The following is a 12807-nucleotide window of genomic DNA, read 5'->3' on the forward strand; positions in this document are numbered from 1 at the left end:
TGAATCAACCCTAAACACTTGAGTGAATAGAGTGCAAACACATCCGGTGAGGGTTTAATGCTCAATTACATGTTTTCGCCTATGATCATCTCTTCATGCAAGTTTGTAAAAATATTTAATAACTCAATTCAATTGTGGATTAGACTTGCTAGTCCTTAGCCCTTGTGCATATATGATTCTTGGGAATTGATTTATTTTGACCAAGCAATTGCATTCATGTAGATAGTTGCATATAGGTAGATTGCATTTAGTTAGTTCCATTGAATAAATGCCATACCCTTTGCTTCATTCTTAGTTTAAGCATGAGGACATGCTTGGTTTAAGTGTGGGGAGGTTGATAAACCCCGTTTTGACGGTTTATCTTGTATTGATTTTAAGAGATTTTATCACCTTTCACCCACATTTATCCATTGAATTAGCATAGTTTTGTGATTGTTTCCTTATTTGTGCCTAGATATGAAAACATGCTTTTTAGGACTTAAAATAGCTAAATCTAATTCTCCTTGATTCCATTAGATGCCTTGATATGTTTGTTAGTGATTTCAGATTGAAAAGGCTAGGAATGGATCAAAGGAGTGAAGAGGGAAAGCATGCAAAGCGGAGAAATCATGAAAAGTCAAAGAAGTTGAACTCGCCCATGGACGCGCGCGCGCACCTGGCGCTTGCGCGCACCTTGCGAATCACCCCATGGACGCGTACGCGTGCTGTGCGCATACGCGTCGGTACTGGTTTATGATTTTTTAATGAAAATGTGACCAACGAATTCTCAAGGGTGGTGGGGCCCAATTCCAACCAACTTTGGCGCCAAAGATGCTATTTAAAGCCAAGGATTAAAGAGCAAGGGGAGATTAGTTCATTTTTCACTCATTAGGATTAGTTTAGAAGTAGTTTCTAGAGAGAGAAGCTCTCACTTCTCTCTAGAATTAGGATTAGAATTAGGTTTAGTTCTTAGATCTAGATTTTAATACATCCTCTTCTACTTCTATCTTCTCAATTCCTTGTTGTTACATTCATTCTCCTTCCATTATTTTGTTGTAATTTCCTTTATGTTGTTCTTGTGTTTTGTTGTAGATCTACTTTTGTTTCTTCTACTCTCTTTCAATTCAATCAAGGTAATTCATAATAAATGTGTTTCTTTTGATTGTTGTTGTTAATTCATTTCAATAATTGTTGTTAGATTTTATTCTTGTTATCAATTTACTATGCTTTCCTTTTATGCCTTCCAAGTGTTTGATGAAATGCTTGGTTGGATTTTAGAGTAGAGTTTTATGTTCTTGGCTTGGAAAGGTAACTTAGGAACTCTTGAGTTATTAATGTCCAAGTAATTGATGATTGGGATCCATTGACTCTAGTTCTCACTTATTGAATTAGTGGAGAGTTAGGACTTATGGACTAGGATTGATATAGCTCATTTGACTTTCCTTTACTACTAGTTAGAGGATGATTTAATGAGATTAATCCTTGCCAATTCTTATATTGTGGTTAGTGATTAGGATAGAGATTCTTGACCACCAACCCTTGCCAAGATCTTTTTAGGCCTTAGTTTACTTTCTTGCCATTCATCTTTCATGTTTCTTATTAAAACCCCAAAAATAACTCACAACCAATAACAAAACACTTCATTACAATTCCTAGGGAGCAGTGGCGGAACCAGAAATTTCATAAGAGGGAGGCCAATTAAATATAAAATATAACAAAAAATTAACAAAATATGATTTGTAGCATATATATCAAAAAAGTAATTATATTATATAAAAGTCAATGTTCAACTACATACTTTAAGATTTTGATATTTTTAAACTTGCTCGACGATGCTTCATGGAACTAAAATCATCAATTATCATCTCTGAAGTGAATTTTGAAGCAATTTCCTTTTCAATATATACAATCATACAATCTGCTAAAAATTCATCTTCCATCTTGTTTCGAAGCCTTGTTTTAATAATCTTCATAGCTGAAAAGGCCCGTTCAGTTGTTGCTGTTGTCACAGGAAGAGTCAAAACAAGACGAATTAATCTATCAATTAAAGGATATATATTTGATTTTCCTGTCTCTGTCAATTTTTGACACAATTCAGCAAGAGTAGACAAATTCTGAAAATCTGGAGCTTTAACCACATCAAGTTCATAATGTTGTAACTCATAATCCAATTGAATCTTTTCTTGCTCAGAAAAATCTAAAGAATAGAAATTCTTTACAAGATTGCATATGTTGCAAACACTGAATAACTTGAAAGCATCTTTAGGATCTAGAGATGTACTCAGTATGAGGAGCTCGGTTGCTTGCTCACTAAATCTACTATTTAGCTCTTTCAATTGAAAATCTATCACGCTAGTAAAAATGTCAACACGATAGTGGTGTTCAACAGTGACAACATCCTTTTTACGACGAGACCGAATTATGTCACTAAAAGAAGCACCCATATCAGGTATCTGAATAGCATGATCATTGCAGAAAGAACTAACTTTCTCCAAAAGTGCTCCCCAACTACTATCTCTTAACTGTTGAATCAATGACTTTGTACTAGAAACCAGATGCATAGCATTCAAAATGTCTTGAGATTTTTGTTGCAATGCTTGACAAAGTTTATCAGTGATTCCCATGATTTCTTTCATCATATGCAAAATGAAAACAAAATCAAATGATAATAAAGATTTAAGAGCATAAGTAGCATCACCACGTTGAGAATATGTAGATCCATTAGTAGCCAAATCTTCCAGAACTGAAGTTGTTGCTCCAAACATACGTAAAAGGCTACAAATTGAGTTGAAGTGAGAGCTCCACCTGGTATCTCCTGATCTTTTTAATGTGCCAATTTGATTTGCTCCTCTTCCTGTTTCAATTTGATTAGTTGCAACTAAATGGGAAATTTCAGTTGCATAAGCAGATCGTAATTCATCATTGCGTTTGCAAGAAGAGCACACAACATTGATAATATTACTCAAACTTTGGAAAAAAGCATGAACATCAACAACTTCTTTAGCCGCAGCAACAAGAGCTAGCTGTAATTGATGAGCAAAGCAATGAACATAATATGCATAAGGACATTCTTGAATAATTAAAGCTTGTAACCCTTTCCACTCTCCACGCATATTACTAGCTCCGTCATACCCTTGACCTCGAACATTTTGAATGTTGAGATTGTGATGAGATAATGCAGAACAAATCTCTTGTTTTAGAGTAGCAGAAGTAGTATCTTTGACATGAACAACATCTATTAGCCTTTCTTTGACAAATCCATGCTTATCAACAAATCTAACAACAAGTGCCATTTGTTCTCTTCTAGATTCATCTCTAGCTTCATCAACAATCAAACAAAACTTTGCATTACCAATCTCATTGCGAATTTCATTTTGCACCTTTCTAGCAAAAACATGTAGAATTTCCTTTTGAATAGAAGGTGATGTGTATATTGCATTTTGAGGAGCATTATCCAAAACAACTGCATCCACTTCTTTATTGTAAGAAGCTAATAATTTTAACATTTCAAGAAAATTTCCTCGATTCTGAGACTCATGACTCTCGTCATGTCCCCTAAAAGCACAAGCTTGAAACGTTAACCATTTGACAGTATCAATAGAGGCTTTAAGACGCAATCTATTGCTTAAAACTTGTTGTGAGCTTTGCTTAGCCAATACTTTGTCAATGTGACGTAATTGATTAAGCAAATCTTTACAAGACTTAACAGCAATATTATGAGGAGAATTAAGAGATTTACCCACATGAGATAAAAATGCACAATCCTTTCCATTATTCACTTTTTTCCAATTGCGAAATCCTCCTGATGTGAATGGACTTGATTTTCTAGAAAATAAATAGCATGGAAGACAAAATGCAGCATCCACTTCTGGCGAATATTCTAGCCAAGAAAAACTCTTAAACCAATGAGCTTTGAAACGACGAGGATGACTTTCTAGACCAGAAAGAGGGTACTCATCCATAATAAATTGATATGGTCCAAACTTTATGTATGCTCTACGGATTTCATCTTGTTGATTGATAGGATAATTCCAAATTTGCGGACGCTTTCCGGGATCACGCATCAATGTATCAATATTAACTTGATCTATTTCAGTCCTTGCTATTTTGGAAGTAGGGGGTTGAATATCTTGCTCAACAAGTTGTGTCACAGGTTGTTCAATAATATTTTGAACATTACTCAAAGAATCTGAAGCTGAATTTTGTTCATCATATATTCTCTCTTTTCTCTTGAAAAATGAGTGAATTGTTTTCATCTTTGACATTTTTAACTTAACTTGAACTATCTAACAAAAAAAAACAAAAATAATTGCATATATATTATTTTCTTAAAAAAAAAATATTAATCCTATTGAGCAATAACAAATAATTTTAGAAACACAAATATATAATAACCAAAAATAAAGTTATTGATTTACCTGATTATTTTTTGTTCCAAGTCTCACAAAAAAATAATTCTATTGAGTTTTGTCCTCACTTCAATCTTTGAACACTGTCCATTATAAAAAAAAATAAATTAATTATTTTAAATAAATAATGTAAATAATACTTGACATTGTCATTAACTTAAAAAAAATTGAAATATACCTCTTTGAATCTTTGTTGTGCATTCAATGGTTAATATTTTGTTGTTCACTTCTCTTCAATGGTTTTTCTTCGTATGTCTTGTTTTGGTATGGAAAGAAAATTAGAATGAGAAGAGTAGAAGACCAAAAGTTTGGGAATCACTAAAAGAGAGAGAAAAGTGGCGCTATGCCTATGATAGTTTGAAACAAATATTTGAAAAATGTACTAGGGTTACTTTAATTAATAGTATGGGCTTGGGCTAGTATAATAGAACCATTTTTATTAATTATTAGAATGGGCTATTTGTTAACAAGAGCAACAATAATTCAAATATCTAATACATAATGCAGTTTTTAGTTTTTTTAATTTATAAAATTTTGTAAGTTATATTTTTTTTAATATTATATATAAAAAAATTTAATATTATTAATTATTACTATTTACTATTTTTTTTTTAAAAATTTGGGGGGGACCATGGCCACCTTAGGTCCCCCCGTGGATCCGCCACTGCTAGGGAGAATGACCCGAGGTTTGAATACTTCGGTTATTAATTTTAGGGGTTTGTTACTTGTGACAAATAATCTTTTGTATGAAAGGATTATTGTTGGTTTAGAAACTATACTTGCAACGAGAATTCATTTGTGAAATTCTAAACCGTCAAAAATTCAATCATCAATCCTCCACCCATGCTTGATCTTTATTTGTCCTTTGGGGTCCCACACTTTTTTTGTTGATACCATTCCTTGTTGATCTTCAAGTTTGCAATGGGGCAACCAACTTCTTAAATTCCCATCAAGACTCCAAATCCTTCTTTAAAAACCTCTCAATTGTGCCTTGCACCATCCTTTGAACTCAAATCTTGAAGGGAAAAACTTAGCTAGCCTTAATCTACCATGCAACCCAACCTTGATCTCTTTCTCACTTAGCACTCCACAAAGTATCCTAAGTTGAGCATCTGTTTCCAAGAAAGCATATTCATGTGAGTTAATGAAGTTAAAGGATGATATTGTTACCCACTTAAATGGTGTGTTGGATGGTTGCTTAAGAAGGGAGACTTCCAATAGCCTTGAAATTTCTGCTCCCTCGCTCTCCTCTTTGATTGCCTCCACTTCTTGTTTAATCCTCAGTAATTCTTCAACCAGTTCCTCAACTTCAATAAGCTAAACTTTATCCACTTGTGACAAATCATACTTCAATTCTTTCTCTTCCACTTGGGGTTCCAAACCTTCCCCCTTCCCGCTTTCTTCAATTGAGGTTAGTTTTTCACATTCATCCACAAAATTACTTTGGTTGTGGCATGAATGTGGCAAGTCTAAGCGGGCTAAGACTTCAGTCAAGGTAGCCATAATAGCTTGATGACGCTTGATCGATTCTTGTTGCTCATTATCATCCAAGGGAGGTTGAAGTGGAATAGAAGGCTCATCATATGGGAGGAAGTCTTCATAAATGGAGATTGGTTCATAAGGGTGAGGGCATTGAGGAGGTGTATATGGAGGTGGTTGGTGAAGCTGATTATGGGAGTAATAATGTTAGAGTGATGGTGGTTCATAAGGTGGGTTGTGAGATGGGTATGGAAGTGGATCCCATAGAGGTAATTGGTGATGTAGTTAGGCTTGAGGGTGTTGTTGTTGAGAAGAATTTTGAGGGTAGGCTTCATAGGAATATGGTGGTTGGTATGCACTATAGGATGAAGCATGATCATAGTGGTATGGAGGAGGAGGTTACCATGATGATTGACCATATGAATGTGGCTCCTCCCTCAAGTGATAGCTCAACCCTTGGTGCCACCATCATTAAGATTTCCATTCCCTACAACATCGTAATAACCAAACTCCAAGCCAAGAGGGTGATAGCTCATAGAGAAGAATAAAAAATAAGAACAAAGAACATCAACTAACAAAAGAAACAAAAATCCTAATTACCAACAAAAGCAAACAAATAATCCAAAAAGTGTCTATTCACATTCTTCACATATTCACAACAACCAAAATTATAGCACTCATTGCACTTAGCTCCCCGGCAATGGCGCCAAAAATTTGGTGCGAGTCAGATCGTCGGTTAGGAATTTCTCTCTTTTCTCCCAAAAAGGGGAGAAAGGAAAGATGGATTTCAACGTTGCATGTATAGTCCCAACCAACAAGGCGACTCGTGAGCCAATGTTTAGATTAGAGATGTCACAATTTAAAACCAATTTAAATCCGGGAGTAGAATCCCGAGTTGTCTCCCAAGAACTAGTGCCAATGAGTGCACCATTTAGGTTATGATAATCAACTGATTTTCAATAAAGAGATGAACAATTAAAAGAATAAAATAACATTAAAAATTGCAAGTAATAAACTAATAAAGGAATCAAAGAACTATCTATGTAATATGGACAAGATATAAAAGTGATTGACGTATGTGTGTGTGTGTGTGATTCAAAGCATAAATGGAATCTTGGCTTAGGATGAGCTAGGGGATCCTTTGTTTGTTGCAACCACAACTATGAAAATTGTAATGGATTAATCTCACTTAGGTAACCCTTACATCGAAGAGTAGGTCAAGTAAGCATAGTTGTTCTTAATCCACAAATTCTAACTCACTTGCTGATTGCCTTAGCAACAAGTTAGTGTTAGTGGAAACAAGAATAATTAACTATCCAAGAATTATCACTAAATGTCGAACATTCTAACTCTAGGAACCCATATGCTCATTTCCCCAAGCCAAGAGGTGAACATTTAACACATAATCAAAATTGACATTTCCGCAAACACTTGGTGGCCATAAACACAAATCATGACAAAATTGAGAAAGTGCTTGAAACTATGCGCAACAAATGATCAAAAGCAACAATACTAACTCAACCAAGCATATAATAATCATCAATCATCAAATTCATCAAGAAGAAATCAAAATTTCAAAAAGTATATATATTAACAATATGACTTTAACTACAAGAAAGAGTATCAAAATTGTAACTATAAGAAGAAGTAATTAAGAAATACTTACAATGGAGGCAAGCAAAAATCCAAGACCAAAATGCAAATAGCACATGGAATATAAACCCTAATGAAAACCCTAAGAAAGTAGAGAGAAAACTTAGAGAAAACTAAAACTAAAGCCTCCTAAAAATTATATAAAACTACTCCTAATGGTATGTTATCTTCTCCAAGTGTTGCCCCTCCAATATGAGCTCTAGACCATCAGATTTGGGCCTCCAAACCCTTCCAAACACGAGCCACGTGACTTTTTAATGAATTCACGCACTAGTACCTATGCGTACGCACACTTGGCCGAATTCTCAGGTTATACGTACGCACAAGAGGCTATGCGCATGCACACTTTGTAGTGCTTTTCTCCTTTGTTTCTTCATGCTTCCTCCCTCTTGCATGCTCTTCTTCCATTCTTACCAAGCCATTCCTACCTATTTCATCTGAAATCACTCGCCAAAAAATATCAAAGCATCGAATGGAATGTAAATGGAATAAAATTGACTAAATTAAGTCCAAAAGAGCATGTTTTCATAATCAAGCATAATTTACGAGGAAAACTCAAAAGTATGCTATTTAAGGGAATAAGTGTAGGTTTGTATGATGAAATCCACTCAATTTAACCCAAAATTATCATCAAATATGGATTAATCAAGGACCATCACAAAGAGGACGTTGCGAAGTAGGACAAGGTCCTAGTCTCATATAGACAGTGTTGTGCACAGAGAATTTCCCGATTAGTTGAAGCGTGAAGTGAAGCCTGTCATGATCAATCCTGTTATATACAGTATCCTATTGTTTCTATCCCAAACTGATGAAACGTGAAATTGTTCCTGTTCATGCCCGGGGTCGAGCTGTACGACCCGGGCTGATTAAAAAATAGTCGACCGACTTCTTAAGGCCTGGAATTTTCCGACCTCTTCTCAAAGAGCTCGGCCAAATAGCTAGAGAAGCCCAAAGAAGGCCGAAACTAAAGGAACTCAGCCCAAATCTAAAGGCGGTTAAAGCCTGCAAAGGTAAAGGTGGTTCCCCTTAAAGATAAGATGACTTCACTCAAAGATAAGATAAGATAACTACCTTATCTCCAGAAAGGTCACTCCACACTATTATAAATACACTGGAGCACCCAGGTATAACTTATACTCTGATTCTACTAAAAACCTACTAAAAAGCCCATGCTAACTTAAGCATCGGAGTCTCTTTCAAGTACCACCACCCTCCGGTGATGAAGGATCAGCAGCACCACCAAGTCCAACAAGTCAGACACGACAGCACTGACCACCACCATAGATCTTGTCCGAGATCAACCTACAGTTTCAAGTAACCCTCGGAACAATTCCCTACTAGATTCCCTTGGGAAGCATCAGGCATTCGATCGAACTGTAGTGGCTTGCATGTGGCCCCAATGTTCAAGCTAACCGCTTTATATCTTACAACGTAAATGGATTTAGGTTTAGGACCTTGTGGAGAGAAGGTCTGAAAACTCAAAATAGTGTGGTTCTTGTCACTTCTGACACTAGAAGTTATGCAAGCAGGCGCGATAATAATGTTGCGGTTGGTGGCATGTCGTATTACGAAAAACTAGCGGATATCATTGAGTTGAATTACAGTCGTCAATTCACAGTCGTTTTGTTTAGATGTATCTGGGCAAACACCACATCTGGTAGAGAGGATGACGAACCATACATTCTTGCATCAGAGGCTCACCTTGTATACTATGTGGAAGATGAGGTTGATAAGGAATGGAATGTAGTAGTGCATGTAAAGCCAATAGATCTGTTCGACATGGGTGATATATATATATATATATATATATATATATATATATATATATGTGAACATTGTGAGGTGGAACTTTTCCCCCAACCGAGTTTGACTGGGTTGGCTGAGTGTGACGTGGAATGTTTGTTGCTCAAAAGGGAGGGCGTTTTAAAAGAACCCACCAATGATTCCTTCGATACTTGTAAAGAGGTTGTTGTTTCTTAGATGTGTTTGGCAACAAAGAAGACTAGAAATTGATATGACTAAGTGTTATTAAGATTATATGAATTAATTTGACTCTAGAATTTTCTGGTTTATAATGAATCTGGTATAGAACATTTGCTCCTAATTAAATTTATTTGCCGAGCGTGGTAGTTCATCATTAAATCTATGTGCACAGGGTTCACACTGAAGCTGGTGTGATATATATACGCCTAATTATTTAGTTTTCTACTATTTAAGGTAGTCTATAAATAAAATTATTTGGTAAGGGGTTTATAATAATGTTGGTGTGATACATATGCTCCTAGTATAATATGGTGCATTTAAACACTATTCTTTTAGAATTTGCTGCTGTACTAGCAATGAATGTCGCAATTGCTGGTGGTTTATAATGGTTTTTTGATTGGCCGAATAATTGTTACGAGTTATTAAGGATTTCAGATATTTGATTTGGCTTTTTTAAATATAGAGCAGCAGGATTTAACTGTTGATTGACGGAAATATGTAAGGCTATTTTGCTTACTTGTTTCATGATGGGACTTATCAGGGAAATTGGAAGAGAAGGACTTCTTTCTTTGCAACATTAGCGTCTGATTTTTCAGGGCAATAGTTCAGGCATCTCCGTTCTCCTTGCTGGAGCACGCAACATTATTTGCAAGGGACTTATGGTTCAACAAGTCGCCTATTCAATCATGGCTGAATGTATTCTCTGCACACTTTCACATAGATCAGGCTGCTAAGTTTGTGCCTGGGCCCATTATGTTGGTATGCTCTAATATGTCTGACAACAGTTTGGTCCTTTTACTTTTTCAAACTGCAACAATAATTTGAGTGATTTATTATCCTATAAACACAAGACACTACCCAAGTTCTTACACAGTTTGAGTCTCTCAATATTGTAGAAATTAGAGCAATTTGGAAGAAAGTACCGCAAAAAAATTGGCTTTGTGTTCATAACAAATACAGACAAAAAGCTATCACACCAAATACAGTAAGATTTAGATTTAAGAATCAATTAAATCATCATGAATTTTTTATACAGTAATATTATATTATTTGTCCCCCCCCCCGGGAAATTTATAAAGAATTATGTGAATTGGGACTAAGACTTTCAGGTGTATATATATATATATATATATATATATATATATATACGCTTTCGTTTAACATGCTATGGTCTCAACGCCCTTACAAGATAGTGATGAGTTTCACGCGCTCTAAGCCCGGCCTGCGCGCGGTTAGGAAGATTGGCCGCAATCTGAGCGGTATATATATATATATATATATATATATATATAGTAAGCTCTGGTCAATGTATAAAGTCTCTTTTCAAACCTAGTTATTGAATCTTGACTCATAACAAAGGTGCTGAATAGTACGTATCTAACAAGGGTGCAGATACATTATACGTCTAATTCTATTTTATTGGGTTATAAATCTTGAACTCAAATATTTGCGAGCTCGTGGGTTGATATGTTGATGACATATAATAGAGGACTTTATAGCAATGGTCAACACCATAAATTAGTTATTAATTATTAATAATTAATCACCTAAATTAAAACTTATACTGAACTTACAGGCCTATGGATCCAACTATACAATGGCTCTATTATAGGTAATTCTATTGCATGGCTTCTTTAGTTTCCAGTCTATATATGCCAAGACCTGCATGTATAGCTGTTGGTCTTCCAATTCAGAACATAGGTGCTCTAACATGCAGACCTATGTTGATGAATTAGTGCTGAAAATTATTAAGATTTAGTCAATTGTGTGGTAGTGGTAATCTGTCAATGTAGTAGTTCCTGTGTTGACTTATTGTGGTTGATTCTTATAAGCTATTTACTTTAACCCTGCAAGCTCGATAGCATAGAAAGATGGGTTGCTTTATTTTAGTTATACACCTGTTAACTTACTCACCGGTCCATTTAAATGCTGTTTGGTGAATTTTTGTATTCCGGGCCAATCATTAATCTAAAGAGTCCTTCTAAATATGCTGTCAATCTCTTATGTATATACTGTTGGACATTTCGCAGACACGCTATGAGAATCCTCTTTTTGTTGACCTTGATATTACGTCTTGGGAGAAATTCATCCTTATTAAAAGAAAGCTTGCATGACTTTGGGACCGTAAGCCAAACTATAAATTGACATTGTGATGCTTAACCATGGTATTTTTTTTCGTACAATTGGTAGCACATTGGATTTACTTGGCTCTGGTGTAACTTTTAGGTTAATTTCGAGAGAATGTTCAAGAGACTCCAGAAGAAACAGGGGAGGTAGTTCAAGACTCGATGGAGGAGGAAGACTTTGTGAAAGACGATACTTCCGAGGAGATTGTTTTCACGGTAAACAATGTTGCAATGCTTACTTTTGACCTCAATAAAACACCAGAAGAGAATGGAGTCTTTTGAGTCATGTTGTTTGGACTTGTTAATTTGATCTTCTAAGATACATCTGATTTTTTATGGTCTTTGAATGGATTTGGTGATTGAAAAATTAGCATGTCATTAATATACTCGACTTGAATGATTTGTCTTTTTAGTTAGTGTGAACTTAATGCAGTAGCAAGGAACACTTTCAAGATTAAAATTATGTTGACTTCATGTATCCCACTCAGATATTTGTGACTTGAAATTATTTGAGACAAGATTCAATTGACAGCTAAGATTATTCTTTCATTAATTTTTTTAATATGAAATAAGGGTATAAAAAATAGAAAGATATTCCCCGTTAAATGAATCTGCAATAAGATAGTACAGCTGATTACATGTTGCTGACTACAAAACTTATGTCATTTTAGCAAAGTAATGAGCACATATACTTATTAAAATTTTTTTAAGCACAACATCTTTTAACTATTAAGATCTTAGGACAAAAGAAATTACTATAAAACACCTGGTAGAGAGCACAAATATATCATACACTTAAGAGTTAAGACATAACATTTCTTCTCTCTTTCTTTTTTTCACATATTTAAAATCGGTTTTCTCTTTCTTTCTTTTTGGTTTTTCTTTTTGTTTTTTTTTCTCTTTCTAATTAGAATTTATGATTTTTTTTTCCAAAACAGGATTTATAATTTGTCTTTGTTCTTCAATTTTGAAAATTTTGGATTTAGTAGATGTTGTGATATATTATATATAGTTTTAACGGTGAGAATAATAGGACAAGTAAATACCACTTTTTTTTCTTCAAAATATTTCAAAATATAATTTTATCTCTCGGTACCATAGTTAATACTTATAATATATTTTTCATACTTTTTTTTAATAATATGCTTCTCCTATATATTTTTTAGGTTCATTGGCAA

The 12807-nt window shown here is 34.7% G+C and overlaps 1 protein-coding gene across 1 annotated transcript; it reads right to left on the minus strand.

Moving 5' to 3' along the window:
* Window positions 1-2700: 2700 nt before the first annotated feature.
* Window positions 2701-4043, minus strand: LOC112711191 (uncharacterized). The gene is made up of 2 exons (XM_072202098.1): window positions 2785-4043; window positions 2701-2722 (listed from the first exon to the last, which is right to left on the minus strand). Exons 1-2 carry the CDS (start codon window positions 4041-4043, stop codon window positions 2701-2703), a joined length of 1281 nt encoding a protein of 426 aa, XP_072058199.1.
* Window positions 4044-12807: the final 8764 nt, after the last annotated feature.

The sequence above is a fragment of the Arachis hypogaea genome, chromosome 9, assembly GCF_003086295.3.
Source record: "Arachis hypogaea cultivar Tifrunner chromosome 9, arahy.Tifrunner.gnm2.J5K5, whole genome shotgun sequence".
Lineage (NCBI taxonomy): Eukaryota > Viridiplantae > Streptophyta > Magnoliopsida > Fabales > Fabaceae > Arachis > Arachis hypogaea.